The following is a 20,332-nucleotide window of genomic DNA, read 5'->3' as shown; positions in this document are numbered from 1 at the left end:
TAGAACAGAGCATTCCACATCAAATCACCCTGAATGACTTTACGTCCATTTGAATTATGCAGAAATTTTGAAAAATCGGTGGTATTGCCCTTTAAACCTTATAGGAGCAAGCTGACTGATAGACAGACAGACAGACAGATAGATAAATACATAGATAGACAGACAGATAGAGAGACAGACAGACAGACAGATTTATAGATAGACAGACAGACAGACAGACATAAAGACAGGCAGAAAGATAGAGAGACAGACAGATAGATAGATAGAAACTTTATTGATCCCGAAGGAAATTCAGCAATTTAGAAGTGTTCGCTTTTTAGCAGGGCCGGCTCTGAGTGAGAGAGGTGGTGAGTGTACAGGTGGACTTTCCCCCTGAAGGCGTCTGGCCGATGTTGTAACACGTGGTACACTATTATCCTCATGAATAACATAGGTATCCGCCCCGAGTGCCTGAAGATTAATCCGTCCCACACGCTGCCAGGAGGGAAGCGCCTGCTTTGGTTTCGCTGCCGACTTTCTTTCTGGTTTCGTTCGCTGCTGCTTCTTCCTCGGTCTTCTCGCCGCCGGGCGCGTGTATGAGGACCACCCTGCGAGAGTCTGTGTGGTAAACAGGCGAAAGACAAACGTGCGGAGAGTTTGGAGTCTCAGCCTCAGCGCTAATCCCTCCAGTATGGACTGCAGAGTGCTGTCCATTCAAAGCCATGTTGTGAGGGGGTATGTGGGAAACAAGTCGGCGACGTTTCCTTTACAGGTAAGGAAGACAATAAGTTAGTTGTGCTGCTTAATCGACAGACCTAGACTAGTTCACTGGCGTCCCGAGCCCTGTCCTCTGAAAGGCTGTCTCGTGTCCAAACGAGCAAGAGGTGCTCGTGACTTTAGTCCTAAAGCTGTACATACACACCAGTTATGTGTCCAAAAGTTTGTAGACACTTGCTTATTTAGCGTTTCTCCAGAATCTCAAGAAATCAAGGGTGTTCACAGGGAGTTTGTGTCCCATTTGCTGCAGGAACAGCCTCTACTTTTCTGGGATAAGACTGTAGTCGTACGCAAAATGGAGCAATAAACGTACAGACATTTAATATATGTGCAACATTTAGTTTTAAAATGTTTGTGCTAATTCTGCATGTTCAACTGTGCCAATTTTGAATATGTCAGCATAGTGAAGTATATGTAATGGTGCAAATTTACTGTTGACACCAGTGTATCGAGTTATAATACAATGGACACATTTTGGAAATACATATGAAAATATATTTTCTTTGCATTTGAGTATAAAATTAGGCAACACAGCTTAAAATAACAACTTTTACTGCACAGCATCCTTTTGCTAAACTTAAAATACTAGAAAAAGAGTAGAATATAAAGGGTGCCATAACTTGCACAGCAACGTTTTCCGTCCAGCTACATCTAGTATGTTAAATTCAGTAAATAAATAGCAGTTGTGCAGTAAAATGTGTTCTCAGTACTTACAATTTGAAAATCTACAAAACATGTAATTTAGGGGTGCCCAAACTTTTGCATATGACTGCATGCTAGAATATTGCTGTGATGATTTGATTCTGCCACAGGAGCATCAGTGTGGCTTAGGTACTGATGTTGGACGGTCAGTTTTGGATCACTCCAGCTCATTCCAAGGGTACTGTATGGAGCTCCATCACTCCAGAGAACACAGCTCCATTGCTCCACAGCAGAGTGCTGGCAGGCTTTATACCCCTCCAGCTGATGCTTGGCATTGGACTTCGTGACCTTAGGCTCAAGTGCGGCTGCTCCAGAGTATAGCCAATTGAACCATGTCAATGATGTATGTTCCCTAACTAATCTTAACTCACTAAGTTTAATTAAGTAGCTGAATTCATCTACTTTTGCGCATGTAGTGCAGAACCTGAATTGACTTTGGAAGTTAAAGTGGTCATTGAAACAAATGTGTTTGTTAACAGGTACTGGGATTTGAAGTGGACTCCATAAACTCAGTGCAGTTCTCCAATCATACAGGTAACTATAATTAATCTGTTTATAGTGAATAAATGCATGCTGTAATTTCAGTGAAAAGGGTTGCATTGCAAAAGGGACACACAAAGAAAAGCCATGAATTTCAGTACTGGTTTTAACAAGCCCTCTTTAATGATTCCACTTGGAATCATCATTCCCCAGTGTCATCTTAAGAGCTGTTCCATTACTTTATTGGCAGAACTGAAGAGTGTTAGATGAGCCCTCTGAGGGGCGAGGGATCAAATGAACACTAATGGTGTCTTTAGCAGCAGAACTTGGCCAGGAATCTTTGCAAATATTTTCACCACAGTTCTGCTCCAAGTTTATAGCCAGACAAAGCAATTACTCACACGTTATGTTTGTTATGGTCAAACATCTTTGTTAACGTTGCTTAGCTAAATTTGCATGGCTAGCTGATTAGCTCACCAAGGCTGTTCAGCCGAGAGCGAGTGTTCCATTTGAGTAACCTGCTGCTCACTGTCCCCTCCGCTCTTTCTGCTGTGAGGGGCCAATTGTAAAACATAGTGAGTTGAAGGGGCAAGTGGGCGAGGGCAAGTTTAAAAGGAGGATTTGTGCAGGTTTAAGGTATACTAGTTTGTATTCCAGTCTTGGTTCTCTGTGGGATATGTACCCTTGGTTGTAGGCCCTCTGTGCTGCTCTCAGATTGGGCATAGTGAGGCATCAAAATGATAAAATTCCCTTGTTGGAACAACATAACATTTCATTTTCCATCATCCAAGGTTCTGGGTCTCCTACACACACACACACATATGTATATGTGTGTGTGTATGTATATACTCACCCTGTATGTATGTATATGTGTGTGTATATATACACTCACTGGCCATTACACCTGTTCAATTGCTTGTTAACACAAATAGCTAATCAGTCATTCACATGGCCGCAACTCAATGCATTTAGGCATGTAGTGGTGGTCAAGACAACTTGCTGAAGTGCAGACTGAGCATCAGAATGGGGGAAGAATGGGGATTTAAGGGACTTTGAACGTGGCGCCTTGTTGGTGCCAGACGGGCTGGTCTGAGTATTTCAGAAAGTGCTGATCTACTGGGATTTTCATGCACAACCATCTCTAGGGTTTACAGAGAACGGTCCGGTGTGGATGAAAATGCCTTGTTGATGTGAGAGGTCAAAGGAGAATGGGCAAACTGGTTCCAGATGATAGAAAGGCAACAGTAACTCAAATAAATAAACAAAATCTCTGAGGAACGTTTCCAACACCTTGTTGAAAGTATGCCACGAATAATTAAGGCAGTTCTGAAGGCAAAAGGGGGTCCAACCTTTTACTATCAAGGTGTACCTAATAAAGTGGCCGGTGAGTGATTGTGTATAATACATACGCAGGGTGAGTCAAAAGTCACAGGACACTGTTTTATTTTGTTTTTTATGCTGTCACAAGCCTCCGTGGGGCAGTCACAGGCTGGAGGTTAGGGAACCAGCCCTGTGATCAGAAGGTTACCGGTTCGATCCCCACTGCTGACAGTTCATGACTGAAGTGCCCTTGAGCAAGGCACCTAACCCCCCCAGTTGCTCCCCGGGTGCCATGGATAGGGTTGCCCACTGCTCTGGGCAAGTGTGCTCACTTCCCCTTAGTGTGTGTGTTCACTAGTGTGCATGTATGTGGGTGTTTCACTACATGGATGGGTTAAATGCAGAGATCTAATTTCACAGTGTGCAAACACAGTGACAAATGGTTGTAAATTCTAATTCTTCTGTTCTAATTACATGATGCAGTGCTGAAGGTGACGTTTGCTGCCGATTTTCTCAGCATATACAGTTTGTTTGAGATGACCCCAGAGAGAAATTGATAATAAAATAAAAAAATAAAATTGTCCTGTGACTTTTGACTCACCCTGTATATATAACTTCTTTGTGTGTGAAAAGTAAGAAAGTCATATAGGGAGAGTGAGTTGATCTTGGCTCTGTTTTTGCAGTCATAACAGAGTAAGAACTGCTTGACAAAAGGATTTGATGTGAATGCTTAATAGAAATTACAATAGAGTAGGTATGTGCTATGTCTTGATTGTTTGTTTTAACCCCAGAGATAAAAGTCGTCACTGTTTGACCCAAGTAATGTCACATGACAATGGGAAAAGGTGGAGTGTTTCTGAAGCCCATTCCAAATACATGGGTCAAAGCTCAACACTTTCTGGGTCACTAGCCTTTTAGAAAAACTGCATGTTAACTTATTCTACAACAACGCTGCAAAGGAGATTACAAAACAGATTTTTCAAAGTCTTTGTGTAATTCTGTGAGTAAGAGGTAACCAAAGGGATTTTGAAGTGTTCTGCAAAAACTTAATGAGTCAGAGTTATACACTGTGATGGGAACCAGTTGTCTGAAAAGTTTAATGCCTCTAAAAAGTTCCCTCACAGAAAGTTATTACATGAAATGGTTCCAAGTGTTACCCAATAATTGTTTCAAGATTTTGGCCTAAAACATAATTTTTTAAAACCGCTTCATGGTGGAGAGGGTTGTAAGATAAAACAGTTTTACCACTACTTCACAATGATCAGGATTACATATAAAAACTTGAAAGACACATGTCGATTCACTGGTGAGTCTGGATCTTCAATAAAATGGCTATATTTGCGTCGTAGGCATTGCAACCCATGGTTTCTATCACCACCATGTAAAATCTGACTCAGTAAGTTTCTCTACAATGAACCATTTCACATCAAAACACTGACTTGTTTATATATCACTGAATGACTTCGTTTGTATCTCAACCACATGGAATCCCCATGGGTGGAATCCCCTTTTAATTTGGTCCATTTAGTAGTTTAGGTTGTTCTTTTTTTGGTTGGGCACAAAACCTTTTCTGTACCTCTATATGTATCTATAATGTATTCTGTATCTCTGACCTCAAAGTGGTTCTTATATATGTCTTTTTTTTTTTTTAATGCAAAAAACTAATTATTTGCATAATGGCTTATAGACAATAAAATGACACACCTAAACAAAGTTTAATTCATTCCTTCCTTCCCAAATTATCCACGTAGAATATTATAAATAAATTTAACATTATAAAATTGATGCAACTTCTGATTATTCCGTTCCTTCTTTCCTGTTTCCTGTTTTCTGTCTTCTGCTAGAGGTCTCATGGTCTATGCCAGCTCCCTGTAATGTAGGCCCCTAACACACAGCATGGGCCTGTTTTCCTCTCCTCTGTGGTTCTCATAGTAACTCTGTGTGTCCTCTTTCAACCTCGCTTATCCTCGCCTCCCTCTCTTCTGTTTTTTAATCACTCTTTCTCAAACTGCGGCATCGCTCTCTTTCTCTTGCTCCCCTCCTCTTCTTCCCCTTTCTCTGTTCCTGTGTTCTGGGCTGTATGCCAGGAGGTTTGAGCACTTAAAATCTTTTTTGCTGTTAACACTGTCTCTGTGCTCACTCAGTCGACCTTTCACTGCGATAAACCCATTCATACCACAATTCCTGCTCTGTTAGCTGCTTCTGCTTCTTTTGCAACTGTGCACACTTACTTATGCATGAGCAGGGGCAGTTAGCCTATTTAATGGCTTGTATTATGGCTCGCCGCCTGGGCGCAAAAGTGGGTGGTGCTAAATGCAGAATATGCAGGAGAGCAGAAAGAGAGGAATATTATAACTTTGCCATAGGGAAAGTTCCATGTGAAGCTCTAGCTGAACTTATTAAGGTTAAGTTGCTCCTCTGAAAATATCATAAAAGTATTAAATGCACTATATACCATATATGGTACTGGCTAGTTGGAGCTCTAGCTAGTTAGAATTGTATATTTAGTTTAAATGCTATTAACTAAAAACCTGGAAGGCTGACCTGAGCAGAAACCTGATTACAAAGATTTTTGTGATTCAGATTAAATGAGGAATTCATCAATGTCTGTGAGTAAAGTGCATGTGTGGGAAACAAGTCGTATTTCTAGCTGTAGTGACCATTTTAAATCCCTACTGTTGATGCAGTTTCATTGTAGCAGCTGTTCTGTGCTGTTTCACTGCTTTTTCATTAGTTGCATCATCATACTAGTTTTCATAGAAATAAATTGGACTTTAGGATTTTGTCCGAACTTAACATACTTCTTGAATAAGGCTCAGTATGGGACAGCCAATCAGAATAAAAATCATATTAGTATTAAAGACACAGTAACAAGCTGCATTTTTAAAGGATAAACAGAGACTGGAAATTGGTTCTGTTTTAAAAATTAAAGCAACCACTACACAAGTGGTATTGGACTAGGGGAGAAGGAAGAATGTAGAATATATAAGACTTTTAAAGATCTTTTTCTCTGTGGCTCAGTGGCCTGCACAGTGATATGTATATGGATTTGAAACAAGCCACAGAGACTTTTTTCTGGGAGATGTTTGATGTGGGAGCATATTCAGTGATGGCATGCTGTGGTGGGACACACAGGAGTTCTGGCCTCAGCATGTAAATTAACATTTGTGAAGGACTGATTAACTATAGTTGTTGTGAAGGGAATACGAGAGAAAGAGATACAGGATATTTAAGGAGCATCATCTTCTGTCCAGGGCAGCCTTGAGGCAAATTTTTTTTAATTCTATAGTGAAGGCTACATGTACACGTACAACGTCCACAGAGGCCTTAATCTTCAGCAGCTGCACCACTGTTGCCATCAATGTATAATTTACTGTTTCCTCTCGTTCTCTGTGAGGGTGCAAAGTATGTCTTTGTGTGTTTTCGGGTGTATTCCACACCCACGCACACACACCCACGCACACACACCCACACTGTAGACACAAAGAATCAGCATAATCTCATTCTTCAAATTCTTTTCTCTAAGTCCCGACCTCTGCACACCAGGTTGTTTATTAAAACAAGTTTAATGTGACGGCTTTAGCAGTAATTTCTCATGCCTTTGGGAATTGACTCCTTTCAGTGCAGGGAGAGGATTAATCTTTGTGAATTCTTCATATATTCATATAACTCCATGGATTTTTCTTATTGAGCCAACGAGTGGGTTTTGCAACAGTGATGCACCATAGGACAGCAGAACTTGTAGGGGAGAGCACAGCACCAGCTAACATGGGGTAAAATATAATAAGGATGATTAATGTAGTTAAATGGGTTTATGTTGAATGTACCTTAAGTCATGTTCTCATGTTCCCATAACAACATCATGTGGGAATTCTGACAGATTCACCAAGATTCTTAAGATTCATCAAGATTAAGATTTTTAAGTGTTTTTGATTATGGAGTTGTGTGTAGAAGTCACAAAATTCACACCTGTATTATTTTAATCCTGGAGACTCTAATGTAGCTTTTTTTTTTTTTTACATTTTATTTTTGCATGCTTTATGCACCTATATATCAAAAGTGTTCTGTAGACATGTTAAGTTCACTATGTTTTGCATCGATTTATCAGACTTTTTAATGACTGTTATAAGGAGCTCCCTTATCTGTTATAATTAACCCTGCCTATGGGGTTAGCTGTAACCTTTGCACTCTTACTGCTTTTGACTGAATTGTTCATAAACATTGTGTTTTCATTTGTAGCAAATATATGTGGCTTGATTAAAAAAATGTTAATCATGCTTAAATACTTTTAAAATTTCTAAGCAAAAATCAAAATGTGTTATGCTCTTCTGTACCCGTTTACATTTATTACTATATTATTTTTTTAAAACTGATTGTAAACAAGTCGACTTATCCTTTCAGTTTGATTCACATGGTAATGGAATCAGATGTATATGCTTTTGCTTGGGTAGAGCCAGTAAATGTCATAAATATAATAGTTTAGGAATAATTTACCCCAAAAGTACATCCCATGCCCACTAACATTACCTTTCTTTGGATAAGAAGTTGCGCGACCGCTGACTTCCATCTGTCTGTCTGTTTGTCACTCACTCCCCCTCTCTGTCTCTGTCTGTATGTCTGTCTGTGTGCCTGTCTGTTTGCTAGGTTATGAGCACTGGAAAGGCCAGGTGCTGACTGCAGATGAGCTACATGTCCTTTATGAGGGGATCAGACTCAACAAACTCAACCATTATGACTACATGCTTACAGGTATATAAACTTGCAGGCACACCTGGTATCAACCAGATTATTTTAATCACTCAATACAGTTTCTGTGTTAAAACATCAAAGGGCCCATATCATGGAAAAAAAAAATCCTGCACTTCTTTGAAATAAGAGTTTGATGTAGTATGTAATTATTGTACTCCACAGGCCATAGGTTTTTTATATATTATTTTATTTTATTATATTAAACTGCAGAAACATTGTTTTTGTGATGTCACGAAAGCCAGTGTATTTACATACAGTTGATGTAAGCTTACATACACTTACTTTGAAGTCATTATTTATTCCCTTCACAGATTCCATGTCAACGAACTACAGTTTTAACAAGTTGCTCAGGATGTCTACTTCGTACATGACACAAGCAATTTTTCCAACAAATGATTAGAAATTTTCACTTATTCACTATATTAAAATTTCAGTGGGTCAGAACTTTACATACACCTAGTTTCTTGTGCCTTTAAGAAGCTTAGATAATTCAAATCATGGCTTTAGAAGCTTCTGATAGGCTAATTCACATCATTTGAGTTAATTGAAGGTGTACCTGTAGCAGAGTTTATGGCCTACTTGCTTGACATTATGAGAAAAAATCAAAAGAAATAAGCCAAGACATTGGAAAATATAATGCACCTTAACAAGTCTGGTATATCCACCAATTTCCAGACACCTGAAGATACCACATTCTTCTGTTCTTATGGGAAATTATGTGGAGACATTGAAGCAGCATCTCAAGCCATCAGCCAGGACGCTTGGGTGCAAATGTGTCTTCCAAATAGACAATGACCCAAAGTGTACTTCTGAAGTTGTAGCAAAATGGCTTAAGGGCAACAAAGTGAAGATAATGGAGTGGCCATCACAAAGCCCTGACTTCAGTCCTATAGAAAATGTATGGGCAACACTGAAAAAGCATGTGCGAGCAAGGAGGCCTACAAACATGACTCAGTTACGCCAGTTCTGTCAGGAGGAATGTGGCGAAATTCCAGCAACTTATTATGAGAAGCTTGTGTAAGGCTGTCTGAAATGTTTGACCCAGTTTAAACAAGTTAAAGGCAATAAAATCAGTACCAAATGCAACCCTGTGTATGTAAACGTTTGAGCTACTGAGAATGTGATGAAAGAAATACACGCTGAAATAAACCAGTTTCTAGTATTATTTTGACATTTTACTTTCTCAAAATATGGTAGTGATTCTAACTAAGAGAGGAATGTGCACTTGGGTTAAATGTCAGGAGTTGTGAAAAAGTTTAAATGAATGTGGCTAAGGTGTCTGTAAACTTATGACTTCAAGTGTGTGTCTTTCTCTTCAGTCTGCAGTAGTTTAGCTCTGCCCATTCACACTAAAGGTTTTTAATGATGTGTAATTTAAAGTGATCCATTTGCATGTAATATAGTTTTAGGGTTGACCTGTAAAACAGGGATTAAGCTTAGTCCTGGACTACATTTTGCTCTCAATTCAGAATCTCCATTCATAATTCTGTGTAGTCTTGCACTAGGCTTGATCTTTTTCTCTGACTCTCAAAGACACAATAACAGAAATTCTAAGAGCTAATGGAAGGTTGGAGAATGGTCATGTAAAACCAGACTTTCTTTGGTACGTAAACTCACATGGATGTTATGAACCGCAGAAAAAAATAAACTATATAGAATATGCATTCCTTGAAATGCAGATGTTTTTAAGGAATTAAGAAAAAGTGATTGTGTTAAATTTATTTTCATGTTTCGAAGATGTGCATACGTTTGTTTATTCGTGGTCATCTTTTCAGTGAAAGCTTGTCAATACAGTTGGCCCAAAATGTTTTCGCATGACTGATTTTGGAAAGAAGATATCATGACATTGAAAGCCTGCAGTTTGCAAAGTCTTCATTCATTTAATGTTCTCTCCTTTTTTTTTAAGGGTACACTAGAGATGTGTCTTTTCTGGAGATGGTAGTAGACATTGTGGAGGAGCTGAAGGGAACCAATCCTAGTCTTGTGTATGGTAGGTACACGTGTCTTGGAGGCCACAGTCATTGTGTAATCGCACTGACCTAAGCAAAGGCTAAGCAAGACCTGACAAGGCCTTACTCTGTTTTTGCACTGCTTTTCCCAGTATTTTATCTAGTTTTATAGTACTTTATCTACATTTGTATGTTAGTTGTATTCAGTTTTCTGAATTATTATTTGGTCTTTTTGTGTTCAGCCGTTATTCAGATATATCCATATACCTGAACTTGACAGAGGTTTTAAATATGCCTGTTCCTGTTGTTCTCTTAGTGTGTGATCCAGTAATGGGTGATAATGGGGCAATGGTGAGTAATTTGCAGCAGCCACATCCTTCGTTTACTTTTACATAAATATGTGATTGATTGAAATGGTAATTATACAGTTGTGTGCAAAAGTTTGGACACCCTGTCTAATTACACGTTTTGTTGATATTTGAATTTGTCTTGGCATTTATCTGCAAATTTTAGTACACAGTTTTTATTAAAAAAAAAATAAATAAATGTGCCTGTTTTGCACAGCACACTTTTTATGTTTTATTGTTTTACAAATTTAAATTCATTAAAATATACATAAGTGTGTTCTTTGGATGTTTTAACTTATTTTAACTTAAAGTCTACAAACCATGTCATTTGGCCAGCGGAGCCCAGACTTTTGCGCACAGCTGTAATGGCTGAATCAAATTTCAGTTTTATATTACCACAGCCTGCTTTTCAGTTCATATTCAGTTTTATCTGTCTGTAATATTTAAAAATACCTTGTCAATCAGTGGTTCAAATGATGTTCATTTACAGTAAGAGTTCACTTTTCCATTCCACAGTCCAGATAAGTGTTCTCCTAATGTCCATTGCCAGTTGATTGTATTACCTGATCACACAGCAGCGCTGTTGAGTTTTGGGCATGGCATGAGCTCATTTGAACATACAGTTGTTATTCTAGTCAAATCTTTGAGGCATTAAGGCTGAATGCATGGCTTTCTTTCTTCACTTTTGGTGCACACGACCAGTCAAAATCACCCCTTCAGCTCTACAGTTGTTATAATATTTGACTGTAATAAGTGTTCGATTTATATAGACAGTTTTCCCTGTTTAACTTATCAGCAAGCTGTTAAGCCCTTCCTGACTTTAAGTTAATTGGAGACAAGCAATGTGACCCCTTTAGGTTTGGAGTTGCACTCTTGGTTTACTCTGTCTCGTATCCCACGCTGTCTGTTCTGTGTTACTAGTATGTTCCAGAAGCCTTGCTGCCTGTGTATAAGGAAAAAGTGGTTCCAGTTGCTGACATCATTACACCCAACCAGTTTGAGGCAGAGTGAGTGCACTTACCTGATTTTATGATTTGAATAGGTTTCTATTCTTGTGTGAAGTCCATGTCTCCACATCTTCACATACGTTGTAATTCTCATGCTACATGTCTAAAGGTTTGTAGATACTTGTTCGTCTGACATTTCTTCTGAAATAAAAGATATTAATATGGAGTTTGTCCCTCGTTGCTGTATTAACAGCCTCTGCTCTATGGGAAAGGTTTTACACTTTGAGGTACATTTCTGTGAGAATTTGACTGCATTCTGCCACAAGAGCATTAGTGAGGTCATACTGGTGTTGGATTGATTTAGTTCTGAATCACAAACATCACTCCAGCTCATCTCAAAGGTATTGGATGGAGCTCCATGACTTTCAGAGAAGTTCCACTGCTCTACAGCCCAGTGCTGTTCCAGAGCAGCCTATTGTATTGGCAGTGTTTTACTATGGAGATTGTTAGCTGTGTGTGTGCAGCTGAACACCTGTGCATCTCGACTCATTATAGGAGGTGTCCGGATACTTTTGGACATATAGCACAGTCTGTTTCTTGGGCTTCTTGAGCCAGTATTTTTGTATTGTACAGTGGTTTTGTATCAGCTGTCAACACACTTTAACCAGCCGAATACTGATTGGATGTGTTGTGAACTGGGACATAACACTTTTTTGGCCTGGTGTAGCTTTATTGGTGTAGCTATGTAGCTGTAACTGAATTAACATTTGGATGTCATTTATAAATGAACATGTAATCTTGAGTCTAAATTCAAGTCATGAAAAAGTGTGAAACATTGCCACCTAGAGGTGGAAGTTGGACTTGCAGTCTCTAAAATTTAGGTTTTCTGCATTTCTCGTCATTTTTTGTGTGAACTGTTTTTTTTTTTTTTTTTTTTCTGTCTGAAAGATTGCTGACAGGCAGAAAGATCAGTACGGAAAAAGATGCAGTTGAGGTGAGTCTCCAGTCTTCATGCTGTGCAGTATTTTTGAGGTTCTTCTAAACTGCATTTAAACCAACACAAACAATACCAGTCCCGCAGGCACTCAGGTGGAGCATAGTGCACCTCAAGCCATGAGTTGTCTTAAGAAATTCATATTGCCAAGGATTGTAATACTGTGATACAGGAACTAGCTTTATGTTGGATGCATGTTGGATTAAGAATGAATTTTTATGGCAGTTCCTGGTGTCTTTATATCCAAATTGGATGATGGCTATTTTTTTTAATTAGCCCTTTATTTAACCCAAATCTTACACAGTGTAAATAAACACACATTGCAGGTAAGTTATTCTTAACATTTTTATCAGTATACTTTTAATAGGGATCTTTACACATGTCTCACAATTGTAGTATACATTATTGTACTGTTATAAATGTGCTTTCTGAAAGTGCGTGACTGATTGTGTCTTTCCTGCTCAGGCGATGGATCTACTGCATGAGATGGGTCCTGATACTGTGGTCATCACCAGCTCTGACCTGCTCTCGTCTCTGGGGGATCAGTACCTGGTGGCTCTGGGGAGCCAGATCACTGGTAAAGCCTGTTCATGTCAATATTCATAATTACTAGTGAGAACCGAAGCAGAGTACTAATATTATTATTAATACATAGAGTGGTGGCTTGATGTCAAGGTCCGAATTGGTTGTAATTGTGCATGATGCTTTGAGCAAAAAACATAAACTATAAACTAATTCTGGTTATTACTGCTAACTATAATAGATCAACATAAATTATGCCTGGTCTTTGCTTGTGCTTCTTGTTTATACTCCAGAAACATTAATAGATTTGATCGTCTTGTTTGCTGGTTTGTAGTTTGTCAGTAATACTGTTTGCTCCTAACTGCTTATATTTCAGTGAAGGCAGATGGCACTAAGGAAAAGCAGCGTATCAGAATGGACATCCCAAGGGTGGATGCTGTGTTTGTGGGCACAGGTGACCTGTTTGCTGCTATGCTGCTGGCCTGGACTCACCACCACCCAAACAACCTCAAGGTATGATGGTGTAGCAAAGCACAGAGAATTAAACAACAGGAAGTTTTGTCCTGTTGTGATTAAGAAATGAAAGTGGTTTGTACATTTGTACATATTTTAATGTGGTTTAAAGAGGCTGATTTTAGTTTAGATCAGCCACAGAAACATTAAGTTTCCTGAAACAGACTTTCAGAATGTGATGTAAGCCACAAAAATTAGTAAAATTTATTTCAAGCAAAGTACACATATATATTTAAAAGGTCTAAATCTGTTATTAAATAGATTTAATAATTTAAGGTCATAAAATTTTTGGTTATTAAACTCTAAGATGATGTCTGAAGGACTACCATAAAAAGAGTTGTTTTGTATATCAAGGGTGTCCAGTCTTAGCCACAAAGGGCCAATGTGGCTACAGAGTTTCATTCCAACAAAGCAGGAGTTCAGAAAGTCATGCAAAGAAAATGTGTGTTCTTGTATGGTGGAGGCTTAATATTATTGTGAATATCTATAGAAGAGACTCACTCTGGTATTTCAGTGTCATCTAGGCCTCATTTATTGATATTTGACAAATGGGACATGTCCATCAGATCAGAAAGCTTTATTTTTGCCTTTACACCTTGTGACTCATATTTTTGTGCTTGTATGATTTTGACAGGCTGCCTGTGAGAAGACTGTTTCTGTGATGCAGCATGTCATTAAAAGGACCATCACCTATGCCAAAGGTAAATGGCAGAAGGAAGTGGGCTGTAGAAACTTTGTATGAGAGACTGTTTAAGTATGTTTACATGTCTGTTACTTCTGCCAGTCTAACTTAAAAGTGTATGCTTTACTTTTATTAAAAACTCGCAATCAATAGAAAATGTACTATACCGTAGGCTTAATGGCTTCTTAACGTTTTGTAAAAGTGTGTTGCTTGAACAGTCCTTGATCAGTAAAAGAAGATAAAAAGGATAAAACAATACATGTAAATATTCTACATTATTTATCTGTATTAATATATAAATTTTATATATATTAATATATAAATATATAAAACATTATTAGTACAGGAACACACAGGAACAGAGACCACCCATTATTTATTTAATTTCCAGTCAGTAGGGTCATTAAATATAGGTTTCAGGTGATACAGTATTTCAGAGGATATTAAGATATAAGGTAATTAAAAAAAAACTGAAGTTCAGAAACTTGTATCAGTAAATATAAATAATAAATATAGAAAATGTGACTCCTACAAAGTGTCATCAGCAGATAAACAGCACTTAAAGCTTTCATCTTTGAGAGAGAAGAGAAAATCAAGCTGCTTCAGATCTGAAAACATCACAGGTGTTTGTCCATTCTTCCACTGTGAGAAGGCAAGTCAGTGCTGTGAGTCTGAAATGATGTCTAGCTGTCAAAAAGCTTCACTGAGAAAAGGATGTAGACAAAGTCGGACATCAAATCAGTGTAAATCAATCACAGAAGCTACTGGTGTTCTCAGAACTATGGACTGACCACCCCAGGGTCCAGACTTCAACATCACTGAATGTGTTTGGGATTATTTGGATCATGAGAAGCAGACAATTCAACCAACTTCTAAGACTGAACTTTGGGGGTCTGGAAAAATATCTGTGTAGATTTATTTGAAGAACTGAAAGCAAGTCTGCTGAAAGGAATGGAAGCTGTAACAAAGGCTAAGAGTGGAGATACTAACTACTGATAAAGAGATTATATGTAGTTGTTGAGGCTTCTGTGTGATTTTGTGTTAAATATATTTTCTGCCTTTTTCATGACAATTGAAATATGAATATTTTTTATTAAATATCTGTTTTCACAGGAAATTAAATTAATGAAGGTTGAACTCTGACTGATTTAAAAAAACATCTGGCTCTGGCTGTTTAAAAAGTAAATGAACACTAGTTCTATAAACTTACTTTACTTGCATGGGCAACTATGGTGTGTTCAACGTTGTGTTACTTGTTGGCCACTGCTTGTTGATCATTAGCCCCATTAGTTACCATCCTGCTTACTTCCGAAGCTCCTCTATTTGTGTCTGTTTGTCAGAGGTAGCTGGGCCTGACTGTAGACCGAGTCCGGCGCAGCTGGAGCTGCGGATGGTTCAGAGTAAAGGAGACATTGAAGATCCTGCCATAACTGTGGAGGCCGTCCTGCTGTAGGAGTTCATCCCGTCCTCCTCTAACCTGCCTGGACACTGGCTTTGTGGCTTCAGAAGACTAAATTAGCGGTACCATTTTTAAATATGTCGTGCACTATTTCTAACTGTAAAACATGTTAATGTGTAGAACAGGTCTGGCTGAACCGTAAATGACTGTGAATCTGAGCACACAGCCTTCAGAGTGCTGGTGCCTTTGGGCCGTCCAAATACTAACACCACGAGTTCCTTAAATCAGTGTTAGTGTTTGTGTTATGCTCACATTCCAGATGTACTGTATATGAAAACATCCGGCCTCATTGTTTTTTAATATTTTAAGAGAAGATTATTAGTGTCTTTTTTTTTTAAGGGCCTAATCCAGAATCACTGAACTTGGCTGATTAGTTTTGGTGACACTAGATGCTTTGGAACAATAATAATATGGCCATTAAAATATGTGCACAATATTCACTAATAATTATGACAGCAGTGGCTTTCTGGAAATTCTGATTGGTGTTTTGAAACAAATATGATTTACTTATGAACATGCACTACTGTTCAAAGGATTGGATTCAACTGCCTTATTACCAAATATTTTACATACAAAACCAACTTGTACATGCTTGATTTACATATTAAAAATATTAAAGCTGTTATAATCAATATTTCAAGACTTCTGTGCACAAGAAGCAAGTAAAATAACATATGTCAATTATTTATGTTATTCTTTTGTCACGTTAACTTAATTCTCAATGAGAAAGAGCTTCCTCAGTCATTTTGGAATGTTCTGCAGTTCTGTTTAATTCTGGACACATTAAATGTCTTAATTTTTATTTACAGCTTCATACTGTACTGCAAATGATATTGAAACCTGTGAAGTAGTACAGGTCTAGCGTTGTAAATCGAAACTAAATTAGTTTTATATTGTTGAAAACATTGATTCCAGGCATATGAACTGTAGTGTTTTTTTTTTTTTTTTTTTTTTTTTTTTTTTTTAAGCGTTCTGTATCAGTTTTGTATCCTCACATTTAGTGTCTTAACATTTTTCCCATAATTCTGTTTTAATTGTGAGGCGAATACTCATAAGACATCTATTTCTGTATATCGTTCTTAGACTTCTCTTGACTGTAATGATTTCTCTTTTGTAAAAATGTCCAAAAGCCTCTGAAGTTGTGTAAGATCCATCGTTATTACCACACATGATGAAGTAAGACCGTTGGCTCTCACCACAACCTGTAAGTTAAAGTAATTTTATCACAGAGTTACAGAGCCTGGACATTCCAGAACCATTCTAACTCTTACAGGAACAGCATAAATAGTTTTCTGTAAGCTGTCAGTCCAGTAATTGTATGTTATCCGTGCTATCATCAGTGTTATTATCAGTGATTTTGTCCTATTTTTCATGCTCTTGTTATTCATCTCTTCTAAACCCTATGCATTCCCAGACTGACAGAATGACTGTATTTATAGCTTTGTTAATTTGAAGAATGTTTTTCTGCCAAGTGCCAATCCTGAAAATGCTGCTCTATTAAAATAATCTGATTAGGGCATTTAATCATGTATGATTATCAACTAGAATGTGCTGTTAAGATCATTTTATCTACAATTTAGTAGGAATAATTACATGAATAAAACTGTTAATCTTATTAATCTTAATGTTTATTATTCCTTTTTCATTTATGTTCAGTAACTCTGTTGAACCAGTAGAGGGGAGTGTTGCACAGTGACTTCACAAAAATAACAGCACACTTTTTGTTTCCTGGCAAGAAAAAGGAGCTGTTTAAGTGCCTGAAAGTGGTTGGTCAGAGTGGTCGCAGTAAAATCTTTCACATGCGTGAGAAATCTAGCCAACAGAGCACTTTTTTCACTGCTTAGTTCATGAAGACGCGTAAACATACAAGGGGAAATATGCGGACGTGTCTCGTGCTTTGTAGATGATGTCGTTTTATAATTTGCCTGCAGTCCACCAAAAGAAAAGACATGATTTCAGGTACAATTAAGCTGCAGTAGCTCACACAGAAGGCTGATCAGGAAGTGCATCTCCTTTAACCTGTTAAACATACTGTTGCTGTCGAGCCTGTTTTCATTTTGTACCGTTTGGGTGTCCTTTTCATTCAACCTTTGTACGGTTAAACTGGTTTTACTTGTATTTTTCAGTTCTCAGGCATTTGACACACATTTACAACAGAAAATCCATACATTTTTTACAGAGAAGTTTAAACCAAGGGTGACAGTGGAAGGGAAAAGCTCCATAAGAGCAACAGGAAGAAGCATTAGATCTGAACCAATGGGCAGTTGTTCAGCTTAACAAAGAAACAGGCATACCGTTTCTTAAGGAGTGACTGAGAACAGTACATAGTGTTAACAGAATGCAGGCAGTGACTCTGGTAGGCTGAGCTATTACAGCCTAACTAAAAAGGTAGAGTTCCCAGAGATGTTGGTGCCTTTCCGTCCTATTGTCCATAAACTTGAGTGAGCAGCAGGACAACAGCCAGCAGCAACATACATGTCCGTGAATCCCATATCTGCACTTTTTATCTAACAGGAAAACCAATTACCAAAGGCTAGACTAAACAAGTATTTTTTTAGCCTAGACTTAAAGACTGAGGCTGTGGCTGAGTTCCGAACACTGACTGGAAGAAAATTCCAAAGCTGGGGGGGCTTGTGTAGGTTTGTATAATGTAACTTTATTCATTCTAGGTACTAATAGTGGGCCGGCACCTGGTGATTTAAGTAGGTATGATGGTTCATAATAAGAGATCTGTTCTGCTCTGGTACTGAGAGGTGAGGCCATTTAGAGCTTTTTATAGGTTAGAAGCAGAGCTTTGTACTCAACATGGAACTTAACTGGCAACCAATGTAGTGTTAATAAAACTGGGCTGACCTGGTCAAACTTTCTACTTCTTGTAAGAGTTTTTTTTGTCAATAAAAGAGGTTTGGTTATTTATAATTGACTCGTTATCTCAAGAGAGAACTTTTATCTTAAGATCACAAGATAATTAACTCACTATCTCAAGATAATAATCCAAAAATTACAACTTCCTAGAAAACAGATAAAATGTCACTACCCTAAAAAAATGCAGCATAATAAAATATCCTGTCTTCATTTGTTTGGGTGGGCCGGTGAGGATGGTGTCCCTGAGTAGGCTACCACATTATCAAAATTGTACTGTTTCATCGTTTAATCTCATAAATGAAGAAAACTTCTGAAACCACCAAGATCTGGACCTCTGTGTCCTCATAGCTATTCACAGCCATCGTTATATTCAGCTAAAAAACTATTTGAGCATTAAAGTGTGCAGAAGTGTGTTCTCTGTAGTGGATGTGTTAACTTATTTACAATTAGAAACAATCTAATTTGACCAGCAGTGCCCAAACTTCTGCAGATGATTGCGAACAACAGAAATTGGTCTTACAAAACAACAATGGCTTCATAACCACCGTGTTAAACATCAGAAGAATTGTTATTTACTTTGATCTGCAGGAGATTTGCATGCCAATTTAATGTTGAAAAGGGCATTTCATTAACCAGTGTAGCTTTTAATACTTCTAATATGAGTGAGAAAACCTTACCTGTAACAGTACAAACGTCACTATGAAAAACGACAAGAGCTGCTCTTTCATGCACACTGTTTACTTTTGTACTTTTGTTACATATTAGAGCCATCAGTCTCCCTGTCTGCATAGCACCACTGATTGGCTAATCGAGATACTGAATAAGGATAGCAGAGCTCTCTTCTATCTACATAATCTACATAAATATCTCTTTGAACAGACATTTCAATCAATCAATCAATCAACCTTTATTTTGACTCGGAAGTACATTGAAGGCAACCCTCATTTTCAATGTAGCCGAGCATTTACAAAAACAGGGATTGACATGACAAAGAAAATAATAACTACATTTAATCATTTTAAATTAAAAGAAAATTTAAAATAACAGTGAATAAAAGATAAAAGTAGATAAAAATAGAACTTGAGATTTAAAAGGTAAGAAATTAAGATCAAAAATAGATAAGAAATTAGTAAGGTAATAGTACAATATCACAAATAAAAAAAGTAATGATAAAAAAAAATAAAATGAGAGGAAATAAATAAATAAATAAAAAGAGATAAAGAACTAAGGAGAACTAACACAAAAATAAAAGTTGTGAATAAATATGATTAAGTAAAACAGGTACAGGCTGTCTGTAGGTGGTTTGATATTAAAAGTTTAAAATGACTGAGTGACACCAGTGAGCTGAGTTTTAGTGTGTCCTGTAGTGAATTCCAGCTCACTGGTGCACTGTGACTAAAAGCAGATTTTCCCAGTTCAGTAAAAACTCTTGGTACCTGGCAGCTGATCCAATTACTAGAGCGAGTCTGATAATTACTGTTATTTGTATTCATCAATGAAGTGATATATTCTGGCAAATGACCGGAGAGTGTCTTATAAATAAAAATCAACCAGTGTGATTCCCTTCGTACCATTAGAGGGCCACCCAACTTTCGCATACAGTTCGCAGTGGTGGGTTCTGTACGGGTCTCCAGTGATGAACCTCAGGGCAGAGTGATACAGTGGGTCCAGTAATTTGAGAGAGCTGGAGGGAGCATATTTATAGATAATGTTGCCATAGTCCAGCACTGATAGTAAAGTTGCTTCAATTAGTCTTTTTCTGGCGTGCATGGGGAAACTTATGTCTATAAAAATAACCCAGCTTCTGTCGGCATTTACTGACTAGTTTATTTATGTGTGGTTTAAAACTGAGTTTATCATCCAGCCATATGCCAAGGTATTTCTATTCCGTGCCTCTCTCAATAGTGGATCTTGCCAGGGTAGTAATATTTACAGTACTAAAATCAGTATTAAAAGATCTGGAAAACAGCATGAACTTAGTTTTCGTGGCATTTAAAACTAGTTTGTGCTTATATAGCGCCACCTGCAGAGCATTAAATGAGCTCTG

At 37.8% G+C, this 20,332-nt stretch overlaps 1 protein-coding gene across 1 annotated transcript; it reads left to right on the top strand.

Annotated features, from left to right (window-relative positions):
* Nucleotides 1-448: 448 nt before the first annotated feature.
* On the top strand, nt 449-17,039 carry pdxka (pyridoxal (pyridoxine, vitamin B6) kinase a). The gene is made up of 11 exons (XM_017691488.2): nt 449-751; nt 1,938-1,992; nt 7,903-8,007; nt 9,914-9,997; nt 10,273-10,307; nt 11,225-11,310; nt 12,199-12,244; nt 12,710-12,821; nt 13,143-13,279; nt 13,914-13,980; nt 15,302-17,039. The coding sequence occupies exons 1-11, from the start codon at nt 671-673 to the stop codon at nt 15,412-15,414; spliced, it is 921 nt and encodes a 306-aa protein (XP_017546977.2). The 5' UTR covers nt 449-670; the 3' UTR covers nt 15,415-17,039.
* Nucleotides 17,040-20,332: the final 3,293 nt, after the last annotated feature.

This window comes from Pygocentrus nattereri, chromosome 6, assembly GCF_015220715.1.
Source record: "Pygocentrus nattereri isolate fPygNat1 chromosome 6, fPygNat1.pri, whole genome shotgun sequence".
Taxonomy (NCBI): Eukaryota; Metazoa; Chordata; class Actinopteri; order Characiformes; family Serrasalmidae; genus Pygocentrus; species Pygocentrus nattereri.
The sequence above is the reverse complement of the archived record's forward strand: the minus strand, read 5'-3'. Positions and strand labels throughout refer to the sequence as shown.

Coding starts and splice junctions, on each gene's coding strand:
- pdxka (XM_017691488.2), top strand. CDS start 671: ATGGACTGCAGAGTGCTGTCCATTCAAAGCCATGTTGTGAGGGGGTAT. Junction 752..1,937: donor CGGCGACGTTTCCTTTACAG/GTAAGGAAGACA, acceptor GTTTGTTAACAG/GTACTGGGATTTGAAGTGGA. Junction 8,008..9,913: donor TTATGACTACATGCTTACAG/GTATATAAACTT, acceptor TTTTTTTTTAAG/GGTACACTAGAGATGTGTCT.